This window comes from Phalaenopsis equestris, unplaced genomic scaffold (assembly GCF_001263595.1).
Source record: "Phalaenopsis equestris unplaced genomic scaffold, ASM126359v1 Scaffold000002, whole genome shotgun sequence".
Lineage (NCBI taxonomy): Eukaryota > Viridiplantae > Streptophyta > Magnoliopsida > Asparagales > Orchidaceae > Phalaenopsis > Phalaenopsis equestris.
The window spans coordinates 31,656,683-31,675,087 of NW_018164444.1; the positions used below are offsets into that span (position 1 = coordinate 31,656,683).

The 18,405-nt window shown below is 33.7% G+C and overlaps 1 protein-coding gene across 1 annotated transcript in view; it reads left to right on the plus strand.

Annotated features, from left to right (window-relative positions):
• The first annotated feature begins 4,282 nt into the window (after positions 1 to 4,282).
• Positions 4,283 to 18,405, plus strand: part of LOC110030136 (DExH-box ATP-dependent RNA helicase DExH9) — a 33,767-nt gene continuing 19,644 nt past the window's right edge. The window contains 1 exon segment of the mRNA XM_020732721.1: positions 4,283 to 4,714. Within this exon segment, the coding sequence (XP_020588380.1) occupies positions 4,442 to 4,714 (273 nt within the window). The 5' untranslated portion in view covers positions 4,283 to 4,441.

Here is an 18,405-nt window from a genome sequence, read left to right on the forward strand (position 1 = left end):
AGGTGGCTAAGTTTATTTCAAGATGTGATACATGTCAGATGATGAAAACAGAGTATTAGAGACCTATTGGTTTGTTGTAACCTTTGCCTACTTCTGAGTGAAAGTGAGAATATGTCACTATGGAATTTGTTATGGGTTTTTCAAGGTCTAGGCAAGGTCATGATGCATTACTGGTGGTGGTTGACCAGTTCAAGAAGTCCACACATTTTCTTCTTATGAGACAAACAAATTTAGTTGAGAAATTAACACAGTTATACATACGTGAGATTATCAGATTACATGGGATATCAAAGGTCATTATTTTTTATCCTGATGGCAGATTCACTTCTAAAATATGGAGAGGTATTCAGGAAGGTATGGGGACTTAATCAAAGTTCAACATAACTTTTCACCCGCAAACAGATGGTCAGACTGAGATGATTATTTAGGCATTGGAGCATCTATTGAGATTATGTGCACTTGATTTTAGAGGGATTTAGGAGGATCATATTCCTTTGATTGAGTTTTCTTACAATAATAGTTTCCAATCGAGTATTACTTTGACATCATATGAGGGCATTATATGGTAGAAGGTCTAGGAATTGTTTACATGCAACAGTACAACAATGTGTTTAATTATATTTTTCAATTATCTTTCCTTACTTTGCAATAGTACCAAAAACTTAATCCTGAAGAAAATAAGAATTTAACTTTTTAACTTAAGATATATTGGGATACTACACAAGTATATGTATCATTATCATATAATATAAGACTTTTTTATTAAGCCCCAAATATCGAATCCACAGGGATTGTTCATAGTATGCGATAATTAAAGTAACCAAACTTTCTATTTTAAAAATTAAAAATACAAATACTTAAATTATAGTTTTTATCACAGGAATGTAGTTGAAACTCTTTTTGGTATTTTTAATGTTTGAAAATGACATGAAAACTTAATAAAGATAACTTGAGTTCATGTAAAAGAAAACACTGAATACAAAATATCTTTCTCTTTATCATGAATCAGTAATAAGTATATGAATTATGTTGTGGAAGTATTCAAATTGTGTTGTGCCAAATAGAAGCAATATTTTTTTTATACCCTTACTAGAGATGCTATAAAGAACATTAGCTAATTTAAAGTTTGAATAGTTCTAAAGACTGATTAGGCAGAGAAGATACTAGCTCTCACTCTAGAGTTCCCTTAGTTCCCTTCACCTGGGGGCTAACTCTTGTATCAAAACCTAAAACAATAAACCAATTGGAGGTTTTAGCTTGTCCCTCTAAAATTCTCTAACTCTACACCCTTCAAAAATTATATCCCCATTTATTTGCACTCAATCATATGAACTACATTCTTATTCATACAATCTTATGATTCTTTCCAATTGTTGACTGAGACAAAACCAACCCCGTTCTTACATGTTCTCACAACAAATTTTAACATCTAGATGGGCCAGATAAAAAAGTAAACAAAGTGCATAGAATTAAATCATCACAACTTCTTCCAACATTAAAGATTAATACTCTCCACAACTTCCATCCAACACTTTAATTACTTATGATTTTAAGGAGAAAGATAAAGAAAAATACTCAGAATCCATGGAGAAAATAAAAACACGCTTTAGTTTAAAAGTAGAAATCATTATCAAACTAACAATAAGTCTCAATTAAAACCAAAAGTAGTTTAAAATAAAGATAAAAACTTATCTCAAATCCTCCACCAAATTCTTTAAGTTCTTTTGAATCTCCTCTCTTACAACACTCTTAACTCTCAAATTAAAACTGTAAACAAAAGGAAAATAAATTTATGGTGCCTAAAATTTTCTCCAAAAGCTTCTTCACGAACTTATTCAAGAACTTTTCAGAACCTCTTTAAGATTTTTCAGGACTCCCCCTTCAAAAAGTCTCAACTTCCTTCTTTTATAATTTTCCAAGAGGTGTCTTTGTATCTCTTCAAAATGTGTCCTGATTCGATGTATTTATCAAGGGATGTCTCCTTTCACAAGTTCTTTAATTATATTTTCATCCTTGGGGGTTATAACCTCCCATTTTAGCCAATAGGTGCTTCAAATGTCCCTTCAAAATTTGTCAAAATGAATTAACCTGTCAAGTAACTGTCAATGACGCTTAAGCGCGAGACCTCTGGTGCTTAGGCACGACCTTCTCTGTTTTACCGGCGCTTAGGCACCAAAATACTTTTGCACCATTTTTAAATTTTTACTCCAAATTTGACCCTTTTTCCCTTGTTCTGACATTTTTCACCTTTTCACTTGTACCTGAAAGAGAAACACATAAATATCTTCCATTAAAGCGCAATATCTAAAAAATAGGCATAAAAATGTGTATAAAAATATTTCACCTTTTTACTTGTACCTGAAAGAAAAACACACAAATATCTTCCATTAAAGCGCAATATCTAAAAAATAGGCATAAAAAATTTGCACCATTTTTAAATTTTTACTCCAAATTTGACCATTTTTCCCTTGTTCTGGCATTTTTCACCTTTTTACTTGTACCTGAAAGAAAAACAAACAAATATCTTCCATTAAAGCGCAATATCTAAAAAATAGGCATAAAAAATTGTATAAAAATACTATATATTTTAGGTGTATCAACCTTTAACTTGGACATATGTGAGTGACGAGTCTTACTTTATTAGATGATGCACTTAGAAGATCAGACTAATTTAAGATAGATTGAGAGAAGCATAAGAAAGACATAAGAATTATCATGACCCAAAGCATTAGACAATGAATTTTAAGTGGGCGATTTTGTAGTTTTGGAATTCAATCCCATGAAAGGGGTGAATAGATGTGGTAGAGTGGGTAAGTTGAGTTCGAGATTCATTGAGCCTTTTGAGGTGATTGATATGGTTGCTAATTTCTTTACAAATTATTACTACCTGATCATATGTAACAACGCTCCTTGCTACTCAGAGTACAATGATTTCCTCCGAACTCTTAAAGCTCTCTCCACACATCTTATCACTATGTCCTACATGGCTTATAACTCATGCAACTTCCAACTTCAACCTCTATGCCCTATGGATGTTATCACAATTCACAATTACGACCTACATGATCAATTACAACTTATGTGGTCTACAACTCATGCAACTCTCAATTTCGATCTCTGCGGCTAATCGACGTTATCACAACTCACCATTATGACTTAGATGACTGATTACGATCTAAATGACTCACATCTAATGTAGCTCCCAACTCTGGCCCTTGTGGCCTACGGAAGTTATTACAACTCTCTGCTACAACTTATGTGACTAACAACAACCTACACAGTTCACAACTCTTGCAGCTTTTAATTCTGACCTTTGCAACCTTTGAATGCTATCACAACTCCCAAATACGACCATTATGACCAACCAACGATCTTGAAACTAATAACTATGACCTACATTGCCAACTACGACCTTTATGATAAGTTGGTACTACAACCACTGTCAATAATATTCATAGCAAACTACTGCCTCCACAACAATTGAGTACGACCTTCATGATCCATTGCACATATTATTGTCGAACTACCGCTGTATGTCAACGTTGTAATTTTATCTTATCTAAGTTAAGAGAAGAGCTACCTATGTATTTACAATTATATGGTGAATTATTTCGCCCCGTGTTTTTTTCTCTTTCCAAGGTTTTCAACCTAAAAAGCCAATATGACTCCCCACTTGTTTTTCTAGTGAATATTCATTTAATGTTAAATGTTAAATTATTATTCTAATCCAACCAATCCTCAGACATATAAATATTACACGCCAATAATATTGTCTTAGGAATTTTGATTGCATATTATGCGTTAAATAGTTATCTTTTGAGACACACGATTGTTTTCTGTAAGTTTTAGGGTCTGTTTGGGGTAGCTGCAACTTATTGAATAATCTGCTGATAAGCTGATTAAAAATAATCTGTTGATAAGCTTGGTGCGATAGCTATTACAAATTTTTATTTTTTTGAAGAAGCCAGATCGCTGCCAGAAAGCTGCCACCGCAGCTAGGTATGTGTGCTTTGTTTTTTACCGTTTTCCAAACACATAAGCTGCCAAAACGCAGTTTACCCAAACAGACCAGGTGCGTTTTCAAAATGCCAACACACCAAATAAGCTGCCCCAAACCGGCCCTTAATTAACTTCACAAAAATATTAATTAATTAAAAAAAAATTGCCAACACACCAAATAAGCTGCCCCAAACCGGCCCGTAATTAACTTCACCAAAATATTAATTAATTAAAAAAAAAATTGTATTTTTTTTCAAAGGAATTTTGCGCGGAGCTAGGGTTTTAATCGCCCTCGCAAAATTTCCCCTGGGAACTCAGGAGAACCTGAAGCAGGGCTCTGCTTTAACTCCACGGAACCCCTTCGATCTCCTATTATTGCCATTTCTCCCTCCTAATCCCCTCTACAATTGTTATTCAACGCTGCTTAAGATTCTTTCCAGTGATGTCTTCATTGCTGAAGAGAAAATCCCTAGATGGTGCGACTCCAGACACTCCCATACCACATAAATCGCACAGGAGGGACGAACCGATCTTCATCGATGAACCTGTGGCCTGCCTGCACGACGTCTCTTACCCGGAGGGCTATGTCGCCTCTCACCCAGGACATCCCCGCACTGCCGAAGGTAATACAAAGCCGGCTAAGGAGTTCCCCTTCGAGCTCGACCCCTTCCAGTCCGAAGCTGTTAAGTGCATTGAAAATGGCGAATCCGTAATGGTTAGATATTTCAGCTTTTTAAGTCATTCTTTTTAAATGTTATTACTATTTAGATTACTTGGTAGATTTAATCTTCAGCGCCAATAACGCTTTTTGCTTACTTTTTGATTGCTAGGCAGGTTGTATCGTTATTCTCGTGGTTGAGTTTGTAATCATGCCAATTGACTCTAGACCTTTGTTATATTTGTCTAGTGAGTGTGTTCATGACTTCTGTCACTTTAGCCGCGAAATGACAAAAATCATTTTTTTTTCTTGAAACTTACTGGCCCATGCTGCTGTATTTGGCGTCGGTTGTACTTTGTTTTTCTCTTGTTCAAAGGCCCCATATTTGTTATTTCAATAGTGCAACAAATATTTTAAATTTTATTGTTTCAGTGTCTTGTAGTTGTCAATGTTTAACAACTTGCTTTATGATATACGATAGCTATCATAATTGAGTTTTAATTGATTTTCTGGTTGAGTACATTTGAGGCCTAATGACCATATGGTCGAGAAGAAATGGTATAAATGACCTAAAACCAGAAGAGTACGGCTTTAACCTGTTTTGGTGGGGATTTGAGGATGTAGGTGACATTCTTAAGTGCTGAAATAATGTTATGTAAGTGTAAAAGGAGGGGTTGAACTATTAGTTAGGTCATGGGTAACCTTAGGGCTTGTCTTGGGGACTTGGATTCTAGTTTTCTTATTGTGGAGGATTTATGGTAGAACATAATTTGTAAATATTAGTGGACTATCAAGGTGACCTAGTTTGAATAGATTTGATTAGCCTTGGAACGTTGAGTTAGTGGAGGGGCTTAAGGGTATATTGAGGTACTGGAAAGGTTAAATGGTAGGGGAATATCTGTGTAGGGATTAGATTGCAGAGATCCAAGGTGGTAGGGTTGGCAGGAGTATTGACCAAAAATAGGTTGAGAGGTTGTAATTGTTGTCTTCAAGATAGGTTTAAGATTTTTTTTTATTTTTTTATTATCATTTTTTATGTTTTTAGGTTGTGAGGAATGCTTTGGGATGATGCTAGGGATATAGAGAATTTGCTTGAAAGATTTGGAGAGAGACCAACAATCATAAGGAATATACCTAGTTAATCCGCTTAGAAGTACCCAAATGATAGGGTTGACCATCAAGTTTCCAGATCTTGATATTTCACTCTTCAAATTTTGCCCAAACATTAAATTTCGTTTTCTTGTTATGTCCAACAATAATTAAACTATCACATTCGGTTTTGCATTTCAAATTAAAAAATACTAGCGAAGAAAAAATAAAACGGGGAAACAAATAAGGAAATGAAGTGGAATCACTTTAGTTCTATCGCAAGGTTCTCTTTTCACACGGGGTGACCGGCCTAAACACTTATTAATCAAGTCTTAAATTATTTAAAATAATAAAGAATACTTACAAACTGTTTGATTTGAAAATTATAAATTAAGATTTAAAAATTTAAAAAATTAAACTAAAAAATTGAGTTCCAAGCTTTATTTTTAATTACATTTTTTTTATGGTTCCATTTAGGGCACTTTATTGATTATTTCTTGCGGTGATATTTTATCTCGTGGCTACATGTTGAGTACTTGATCTTAATCTCGTAGTGGGGCTTTTAAAATTATCTTAATGTTCTATATCAACTCTCATGAGGCTATTAGAACTCTGCCTCATAGTGTTGAAGTCCAAGTAATCTTTAACAAGACTTGCCTTTAATGGGTAGCTTATGCTTTTATGAACTTTCATGATCAACCTAGTTTGCAGGCACCATTTTTGCAATAATCTTCATTTCTAAAATTTCATTTTTTTTTATTTTATTATTATTATTATTTTATTCACTTCTAAAATGTTGACTAGTGACGATAGTTGTAATTAATATAATAAATTTCCAATCAAAGGATTTGCTGCATCATTTGAAGGCCAGTTAACTTTATATGAGGTAATATTTTCATTGTTGAAAGTTAGGTAAATAATATATCGGATGACAAATCAAAAAGGTATGTTTTTGGTCCAAATTTCTAAAAAAGTTTGAATGGGGCACATTTCTTGGTGTACAGTTTCTTATAGTTTGAGGATAGGTACCTTTTTGAATGAACACAAGTCATCGTATAATTATCTTTACTGTATTCTTTGGCTGAGCAATTGTGATTTATTTATTAAATTTTGTATTTTCTTTTAGCTGTGTGAAGGATTTGAGAAATTATTGAATATAAAATTAGTAGCAGACATTGAATGATTGGGATGCTGCAACAACAATGTGTCTTTTTGGATGAACAACACAATCATAATCCTAATAGTATGGGATTGAATTAGCATTAATTGATATTTTGCATTCTTCTTTTAATTAAGTGTTGGCTGGATAATAGAAATATAAATTTAATAGGTGTCTTCTCTATGGGTTTAACAGTTGTTAGTTCTGTTATTATGTATGTTTACACAAGTATTGATGGGGTAGGGTGTGAGTGGATGGCTGTTTGTGGGAGATCAAGATCATTAAGAGGTGATCACGGTGGACTCAATATTCTTCAAAGGCTATGAGATTAAATTTTGATAAATATGCTCAATTGGAAGTGGTAAAAGTGGAATTAGGGTTTATTTCAGGTTCTGTCTAGAGTCTAGAAGTCTCATTTCAAACATATAGAACTTTATTCGTAGACCTCAAAACCATGCAAACAAGCTTGTGAATTATAGGGTAGAGAGTTAACTACCGATATTGAATGTATGGTAAGTTTTGGGACTGATTTGATTTTGAGAGACACATGTATACTGAAGATAGGTCATTCCTGTGTAGAGGTGACCAAATTTGGGAAATTTGCTAGATCTTTTTATGTAACAATGAGAATTTGGTAATTTAAAGTAGAGATAGTAGTAGAAACACTAGTATGGATCATGAGAACTTTGTTGGGTTTGGACCATTGAAGTTATGGATTTGCGGACAAGAAACATAGAAATATAGGAACATGAAACACAAGACAGAAAATTGGAGTTTTCTTTGGGCTAATCTTTCTCCAATAATTTTAACATAATATTACATATATATTTTTATATTTTTGAAGTAGTGAAAAAGACTAACAAAATGATACCAAATTTAAAACTTTTGGATATGATTAGCGGGTTAACTTTGACAAATGACAGAACTAGTGCAGGTTTTTCAGAGAAAAATAAATTTAGGGATTCTCATTTAAAACAATAAAATAAAGTGATGAAATACATGATTTTGAGTTTTTCTTTTGAAGCATATAGTAGACACCACCACTAACATAGATAACACAAGATTTGCATGATAGAAATGTAGAGAAATTAAATTTCTTTTCACCCAAATATGTTTCCAAGGAGATCACCAATCCCTTGGGAGGCTTCCTGTCAATTCTCAAGCCAATGAAGAATTATTCATCCATGAGTTCACATAATCAGTCAATAATGTTCATTTCAGAGAAAAGAAGAGTTCAAATACAATGCTAACACCCTTTCATCACATCTGATCTAACCATGATAACTACCTAATAAGAGGGAGATAGGGAGTGGCTGACCCCCTTTTAGAACCACCCAAAACCACCTTGGTCGAAGTTTCTACTCCATGCATCGACCAAGTCAATGCCACCTAAAGTCACATAAGCATACATTTACTTCACATGAGCGAGGTCAATGCCACATAAATAGATGTTTGACTTTAAAGTCCATGGAAAGGTCTTGCCAAGTTCTAAAGGGTATGGGTAAGGCACAATATTGCCCAGGCTGCTTTGTGGTTTTAGTTTTTCTATAGGTATAACACTAAGTAACAATTTTCTCCATATTTTGCTTGAGAGAAGGTTAAAAGAATCTTGATTCAATGAGGTGAATAATTTTAATTTTCCAAAATACTCCGATATCCCTCCCGAAGTAACTTTATAATTAGAAATGCTCTAAGTGAAGTCTCGGGAATGCACAATTTCCTCATTTTATATAAATATCCATTAAGGATGGAATATTCACTGATGAGAACAATAAATGATTGTCCATTCTTAATATGCTCAAGATAGATCAGATGGAAGTCTGGATAAACTTGATAGCCATCTTGAAGTCGTTCAAATTCAATGATCTAAAATTCTAAAGATGAAATTACTAATGTCACCCTAAAAAGTGAATCAATGTGTTTATTGTCAACTTTTCGTTTATGATTTAAGACAAAAGTGAAATCTTGAAGATACTCAACCCATATAGCATGCTTATAACTTAATTTATTTTGAGTGTTAATGAACTTTAGAGCATGATGATTAGTGTTCAAAATGATCTCTTTGTCCGATAGGTAATGTATCCAACGTCGAAGCGTTTGAATAATTGTTTAAAATTCTCTATCATAGGTAGAGTATCATTGTTTTGCTTGATTTAACTTCTCACTATAGAAAGCAATATAATGGTTTTCTTGACTAAGAATGTTCCTATGTCTACACCAGAGGCATCACAAATGATCTCAAAAGTTTTGTTAAAATCAGGAAGCTTTAATACTTGAGATGAGGTCATAAGGATTTTAATTTGCTTCATGGCCTTTTGGGTTGATGTGGTTCACACAAAATTATCTTTTTTTAATAAGTGATATGAGCTACAATTGTGCTGAAAATTTTCATAAACCTTTGTTAGACGGCTGCTAATTCATGAAAATTACGGACATTCGTGATGTTCTTAGGAAGGAGCCAATCTAAGATGACTAGAATTTTTGCGAGATTAGCTTTCAAACATCAATAGTCATAATAAACTCTAGAAAAGTAACTTCAGGCATACAAAAGAAACTTTTTTTTAATATTGTTGTAAAACTTTCCTTTTGTAGGTTAAATAACACTGATTTTAGGTTCCATAGGTGATCTTTCTCATTGGGGCTGAAAAAATGAGAATGCCATCAGAATATATCACAAATGTTTTCCTATAAAGGGTTTTAGAATTGTATTCACTAGTCTCATGAAAGTACTGGGGGTATTGTATAGTCTAAAATGCATGACTAACCACTCATACAGTCTATTAGGGGTTTTAAAAACCATCTTTTATTCATCCCCCGCTCTTATCCTAATACGGTAATAACCACTTTTCAGGTCAATCTTAAAGAATGTTGTGACATTTCCATCAAGATCTACATGTTATGCATTCAGGGAATTGTAGATCTATATTTGACAGTAATCTTGTTGACTGCTCTAATATCAATGTACATTATTCAAGTGTCATTTTTTTTAGGGGCTAACAATGCTGGAACTATACAATGACAAAGACTTTATTGGATAAAACATGGCTTTAATAGTTCATCAATTTGCCTCTTTAGTTTAGCATGTTCAGTGGGGTTCATCCTATAATGGGGTAGATTTAGTAGCTGTGATTCTAAAATAAAATGTTTGGCATGCTGGATATCTCGTAGAGGTGGGAGGCCATCTAGTAGATTATCCAGATATAGTTCCTAAAAGTTAGATAGTAAAAGAACTACAATTTTGAGGATGTGATAACTAATTGGTTTGAGTGCAGCTTCCCTAACATGAAACAAATAAAAAGATCATAGAAAACTCTTTCTTAATGTTGTTGAATCCTATTTTGATAGTGCTAAAGTTAAAATGTGACGGTGAATGTATAGGATTCTCAACATTGATGTTTGAAGAACCCTCTCTAACATTTGTTGCACATGGTTTATCTTATGACAATTGAAACAAATATATCCCTGGTCTTGGACGATCCTATTGATTTGGCTACTTGTGGGTGGTGGTGTACGTCTAGCATTAGACCTTTGCTTGCATACATGGAAGATGAAATTGAGGAACCTGGACCTCTAGGTCAGGAGTTTGAAGCGGACTTCTTATGATTTTTTAGAAGTAATTCATAGTGTAAAGTATCCTTAAGTGCTTGTGGGTCATGAAGTTCTACTCACGGTGGATCTCAGTCCTAAGTCCAATGGTGAACTTATTCGCTAGTTGTCACTCAGGGTCAGTGCAATATGTTCTATCAACTAAGTCTTCAAATTGGTTTATGTACCCAACCACTTGCATGCTCCCTGCCTTAAAGTCATTAATTGTTCATTAAGTTTCTTCTCATGATTTTTAAGGAAGTATTTAGCTATAAGCATCTCCTTTATTTCTTCCCATGCGAGTTGCTATCTTTCGAGCCTTTGTTTCTTAATCAAAAGGTCGCTTCAAAAGATTTAAGTATGAACAATGAGTCATTTTTGCGAAGGTTCTCATTTAGTGGTCATCCATTTGATGTCACTTAAAGAATCCATCCATTTGGGTGTGCCAAACAAGGAACCTATTGGGGTCATGGACTGTCATAGCTTGGTGTACCAACTTTGACTTTTTTAATGGGTTCTAATTGAGTTTCAAAGTTTATAATATGCCCATTCCTAGGGTTGTTCCTAAAACCATTTCTTCTAGGTGTTAAGGTGTTTTTGGTTCTTCTAGAAAGTCTTCTTTCGATTGGGTTATGCCAGTGGAATTGCTAACTAACTGATATTTGCAACCCAAGGCTGATTTCTTGGATTTGGTTTGCTAAGATTTATTAGATTCTTAAGTTAGAGAAGTTGTTCATTGGTTTGCATATTAAGCTCCTCTATTTTCATATTATTTAAATACAATTGATATTGACTTATAAATTTAGGAGGCATGATTGCAAATGATAAAATGCAGGATTTTCTTAAGCCTTCACAATATGATAAAACAATAATAAAAACACAAATAACAAAAAAAGTAAGCTTAGTCACAAAATTAAAATAAACACAGTTGACATAGATTTTTCCTATACTAATTAGGAATTAGAGGAATGTTTAATTTGCAATCTGGAACTCTTCCTCGCTGTTTAGGTGTCACAAAAATTAAATTATGGATGGACATGTTCAAGGTAATTGGTTAGACTCAAGTGTGGTGCTAACTTATTATTGTTAACACAAATGACATAACGTGTATCAAATTTGTACATTTGCCACTAATATTTGTAATAGAAGTAAATTACCAAATAAAAGAAATTAAACCATGGGAACGACAACAATTATCTCAATGTGTTGAAGATCAAGTGTTGTATCAAGCATATCAATCCACAAATATATAAAAGGTCAAGTGCTAGTCCACCAAACCTGGCACTCTGATACCAAGAATGATTGGGTAGCGTATGAGTTGATTATTTTCTTGTGGAGGATCAAGATATCTGAGAAGTAATCAAGGTGGACTCAATCTCCTTCAAAGGTCAGGAGATCAAACTTTGGTAGAACTCAATTGGTAGTGATGAAACTGGAATTAGGGTTTAGTCCAGGTTATGTCCATAATTTGGAAGTCTCACTTCAATTACATATAAATTTCTCTACAAACCTCAAACTCATACAAACATGCATTTGAATTGTATGGTAAGGTATTAACCACAGATCTGTAAAGGTAGGTAAGTTTTGGGATTGATTTGTTATGTAGAAACACTGATATACTGAAGATAAGTCAGTTTTATTCATAAATGATCTAGTTTGAAAAACGGGCTAGTTTTTTGTGGATGTGTGGGAATTTAGTAACTTAAATGCATTTGAATTGTATGGTAAGGTATTAACCACAGATCTGTAAAGTTAGGTAAGTTTTGGGATTGATTTGTTATGTAGAAACACTGATATACTGGGGATAAGTCAGTTTTATTCATAAATGATCTAGTTTGACAAATAGGCTAGTTTTTTGTGGATTTGTGGGAATTTAGTAACTTAAATTTGAGATAGTATTCAAAAAACACTTGTATGAATCATGAGAGTTTTGTTGGGTTTATACCATTGATGATATAGATTTGGGGATAAGAAACTTAGAAAAATAGGAACAAAAACAAAAGATAGAAATATCGATTTTTTTTTGGGCTAACTTTTCTCCAATAATTTTAACATAACATTACATTTATTCTTTATATTTTTGAGGCAGCAAAAGAGACGAACAAAATGATACCAAATTCAAAATTTTTGGAGATAATTTGATCGATTAAATTGGGCAAATGACAGAACAAGTGCATGTTTTTCATAGAAAAATAGATTTAGGGATTCTAACTTAAAATAACAAAATAAATGTGTAAAACACAAGATTTTGGATTTTTTTATTTTTTGGGAACATAAAATAGACAACACCATTAACATAAACAACACATAATTTGCATGAAAGAAATGCAGAAAAATGAAAATTCCTAATTACCGTAGTAGATTTCCAAGGAGATCATCAAACCCCTTAGGTGGCCGACTACCAAGCCTAATGCCAATGTAGAATTCTCATCCAAGAGTTTTCACAATCAACCAATATTGTTTCATTTTACAAACAAGAAGAGTTCAAATATAATGTTAATCACAATTTTCATCACACCTCTTCACCATCAAGGTAACTACCCAAGGAGAGAGAAAGAGAGAGTGGCCGGGGCCCCTCTTTGAACCACCCCAAATCACCTTGGCCGAAATTTCCATCCCATGTATTGACCAACTTAGTCCACATAAAGCCACATAAGCGTACCTTGACTCCACATAAGCAAAACTAACATTGCATAAGCAAATGTTTGACTTTGACATAAATAATACGTACTTTTACCAAAACACAAAAATTAACCTGCATTGTTAAAGAAACTATATATTACACAACATAATGAAAGAATGACATAGTTGAAGGTTTCTATGACCTCAAAAACCATCAAAATCCTCTCAAGCTTGATTTTGCCTTTGATTTGTATCTAGTTGTTGGGCTACCATGGGCCACATCAATCTCCTTCAAAGGTTAGGAGATCAAATCACGTCAAAATTTTGAATTTGGTATCATTCTGTTTGTCTCATTTCCTACTTCAAAAACATAAAAATATATATATAATGCTATGTTAAAATTATTGGAGAAAAGTTAGCCCAAAGAAAACCCTAATTTTATTTATTGCTTTTCCTGTATTTGTTTTCTGAGTTTATTGTCCCCATATCTATATTCCCAATGATCCAAATTCGTATTAGCGTGTTTCTAATATAATCTCCAATTTAAATTACTAAATTTTCACACCTCAACAAAAAGATCTAACCCATTTCTTAAGATACGTCATTTATGGACATAACTGACATATCTATAGTGTACTAGTGTTTCTCCATATCAAATAAATGATAAAGCTTACCATACTTTTCAGATTAATAATTGACACCCTACTCTATAATTCAAATACCTGTTTTTATGATTTTATAGTATGTTAAAAAAGTTACACGTGTTTAAAGTGAGACTTACTGACTTTGACAAAACCTGAAATAAATTCCAATTTCACATTTATCACTTCCAATTGAGTTCATCTACCAAAATTTGTTCTGACCTTTGAAGGAAATTGAGTCCACCTTGATCACTTCTTGGTGATCTTGATTCTCCACAAAAAAACAATCAACTCACATCCTACCCCATCTTTCTTGATATCAGAGTGCGGTTTGGTGGATTGACACTTGACATTGTGGAGCTTTGTTGATTGAGAAGCTTGACGAGGCTTTTATAACACTTGGTTCTTCACACTTGCTTTGAGTTAATCTCTGTCATTATTTGGCATTTTACTTTTATTAAATTATTAGTGGCAAATGCACATATTTGATGCAAGTTATGCTATCATTTGTATTAGCACTAACTAGTTAGCCTCACATTCAAGCCTAGCTAATTACCTTGAACCTACCCCTCCATAATTTGACTTGAGTAAAACCTAAATAATAAAGGAGAGCTCCACATTACAAATTAAACCTACCATTTGATTTTTAATTGGTATGAGAAAGCCCATGTGAACTTTCACTTTTTTTAATTTTGTGACTAAATTTATTTATTTTGTTATTTGTGTTTCTATTATTATTTTAGCATTTTGTGAAGGCTTAAAGAAATTTTTGCATTTGATCATTTGCAACCGTGCCTTCTAAATCTGTAAGTCAAGATCAATTTGATTTAACTGATAGGAGAATAAATGAGCTTAATATGTAATGAACAAATTCTCCAACTTAAGTTCTAATCACAAACTTAAAAACCAAGTCTAAGATATTAGCCTTAGCTATCAAATCATCCGTTAGTTAACAATTTGACTGACATAACCCAATTGAAAGATTATTTTTCTAAAAGAACCCAGAGATTCTTACCGCCTAGAAGAAATGGCCTTAGGAACAACCCTAAGAATGGGCATGCTAAAAATTGTCCTGTGAAACCAACTGAAAAAAGGGCAACTGCACCTCACAAATTTATCTCACTTATAATACTTCAAAAACTTCAGAAGATGGTAAAGAACCTCTACCACAATATATTCTCTACACAAACTCACAAACCCCGAATTGACTTTCAGCCTAAACCTAGCCAAAATGAGAATGCTAAACTTCACTTGATTGTATTTTCCCCACATCTGGGGAGGGTTCTTTGGACATCATGGCTGAGTTATACACATTCATCATCACATTTTGATTTTAGTTTTATCAAAGTAGGATTCAACATCATTAGGAAATGATTTTCTGATCTAGGATCCTATTATTTGCTTCATGTTAGAAAAGCTGCACATGGACCTATTGAAGTTTACATCCCCAAAATTGCAGCTCATTTATTATCTTAATTTCAAGATCTATATTCCAATGACCTACTAGATGGACTCCGACCTCTATGAGATATTTAACAAGCCATAGATTTTATTCCGGCTTCACAACTACAAAATCTACCCCATTATAGGATGAATCCCACTAAATATGTTGAACCCAAGAGGCAAGTTGATGAACTATTAAGGAAATGTTATATCCAAAAAAGCTTTAGTTTTTGTGCAGTTCCAATATTGTTAACTCCTAAAAAAGACGACACTCGGAGAATGTGCATTGATATTAGAGCAGTCAACTAGTTCACTTCACATATAGATTTTCAATACCTCTATTGGATGACATGTTAGATCATGCTGGAAATGCCACACCTTCTCTCCAATAATGACTTGAAAAATGACTTATCATATTAAGATAAGGGCGGAAGATGAATGGAAGACAACTTTGGAGACCCCTGATGGACTATATGAATGGTTAGTCATGTCTTTTGGATTATCCAATGCCCCTTGTACTTTTATGGGACTCATAAATACAGTTATAAAGCCTTTTATAGATCAATATTACTTAAGGTACAAGAGGAAAAACTCTACATCAATATTAAGAAATATTTCTTTTGTATGCTTGAAGCTACTATTCTAGGGTTTATTGTGATTGATTATGGTTTCAAAGCTAATCCCGCCAAAATTCAAGCCATCTTCGATTGACCCATACCCAAAAACTTCACTGATGTCCATAGTTTTCATGGCATAGAACCTTCTACCAAAGGTTTATTAAGAATTTTAATATAATTGTAGCTTCTATCACTGACTTGTTGAAGAAAGGTAAATTTGCATGGACTATGTTAACCCAAAGGCCATGAAGCAAATCAAAGTCTTTATGATCTCATTTCTTGTATTAAAGCTTCCCGATTTTAGCAAAACTTTTGGGTCACTTATGATGCCTCTGGTCTAGACATAGACAGTGTTTTTAGTCAAGAAAACCATCATGTTGCTTTTTATAATGAGAAATTGAATGAAATAAAATAACTATACTCTACTTGTGATAGAGAGTTTTATGCAAATATTTAGTCACTTCGACATGATAGACATTAGCTATTGCACAAAGTGTTTATTTTGAACAATGAATCTCATGCTCTAAATTTCATTAACACCCAAAAGAAATTAAGCTGTAAATATGCTAAGTAGGTTGTGTATCTTTAGGATTTTTCTTTCGTCCTAAATCATAAATGAGGAGTTGATAATAAACCTGCTAATGCACTTTCTGGGCTGACCTTGGTAATCTCATCTTTAAAATTTTAGATCCATGCAGTCATAAGGATGACTATTAAGTTAGTCCCGACTTCCATATGATTTACCTTAAGCATGTTAAGAATGTACAACTCTTTAGTGATCTCCTCAGTAGTTATTCCATCCACAATTAATATTTATGTAAATAGAGAAAACTGTGCATCCCCAGGCTTGAGGCATTTCTGATTATAAAGTTAGATTCAGAAGAGATAGCGAGGCATTTTGGAAAAATGAAGGACCGTTCACCTCATTGAATCAAGATTCTTTTCGCCTTATCTCAAGAAGGATGTGGAGAGAATTTTTACTCAATGCTATACCTATAGAAAAGTCAAACCCAAAAAGCAACCATCTGGACTATCCTGTGCCTTACCTATATACCCTTTAGACATTGGGAAGACCTTTCTATAGCCTTTGTACTAGGACTTCCGATGAAACCTAGAGGACATGATAACATCTTTGTGCTTGTTGATAGGTTTTTCAGGATGACACACTTCATACCTTGTTTCAAGTCTAATAATGCCTCACACAGAGAAATTTTTTTTAAAGACATTGTTAAACTCTACAGACTTCCCTCCTATAGAGTATTTGATCGGGAAGTTAAATCTCTACAGATTTTTGAAGAACTTTGTGGAAATTTATGGGCACAACACTTAAATTCATGTCAGCCGGCCAAACTGAGGTAGTTAATAGATTATTATAAAATTTTCTTAAAAGTTTACTAGGTTGATGCTTAGGAAATTGGGACCTTCATTTGCCTATTGCTGAATTTGCTTAAAATAACTTAGTTTCTCGGACCACCAAGAGGACCCCATTTTAAATTGTTTATGATTACAATCCCATAAAACTAGTTGATCTTAAAAACATTTCCACACATGCATTTTCTGATTCTGCATTTATAATTGTTAAAGATTTTCAAAGCCTTCTTTAAGATGTCTGTGAACAATTAGAAATTTCAAATGAAAATATGCCCAATCAAGAAATAAAAATAATTTTTTTTGGGAATTTAACATAGGTGATTTTGTATTGATAAGAATTCGTCCTGAGAGGAATTCATCCATTTCATTTAGAGGGTATGCGGTCCATTTGAGATTATCAGGGAAATTAGTTCCAATGCTTATGTTGTAAATTTGCCTAATGACATGTTTATTAACTGCGCATTAATGTGAAAGATTTAATACCTTTTAAAGGAGTTTGTAAACCTCCAAATGTGCTGAATACTTCTTTTGTAGGATAATAGATCACTTTTTGCAAGGACTGATCCAACACTCATTCTTTAAAATAAGCCACGTCATCACATTTGAGGAGGATCAAACAAGTGATAAGAGATTCTTAGTGAAGTGGAATGATAAACTGCTTACATATGACGATTGGATCTGTTGAATTACGCTCATTATTATTTACTTTAATTCTATTTAGTATTTGCTATATTTAGTCATAGTATAAAAAGAGTAATTCTTAATTATAGGTATTTATGTTTATTCCATAATTATAGGAATTACTTAATTGTAGGAAGATTTCTTTCCTCGTTTTATCTCTTATACACGCCTATTTATAGGTGAATTATCTATGTATTCATGGAGAAGAAAGTTATTCAAAATTCACATGGTATCAGAGACATCAAAGAAGAGAAGCCTCTCGAGGAACGAGCCCATTCAGCGAAGAACAAATCCATGCCCTCCAGAAGATGCTCGGTCAGTTATCACCAGTTCAACCTACTAGTGTGGCATCGGGTGCCACTGACCCCTCCGTCGCCTCCCGCGCTCGTCTCCCGCGATCTCCCGCATCGCGCGTCCCCCGCGATCACCAACCCGAGCACAGCTGTTCCCATCCGCGCTTCTTCTGCGATCATCTCCAGACGATCTCCAGACGATCGTGCTTCTCCCGCGATCTCCCGGATCGCGCATCTCCCCAGCACC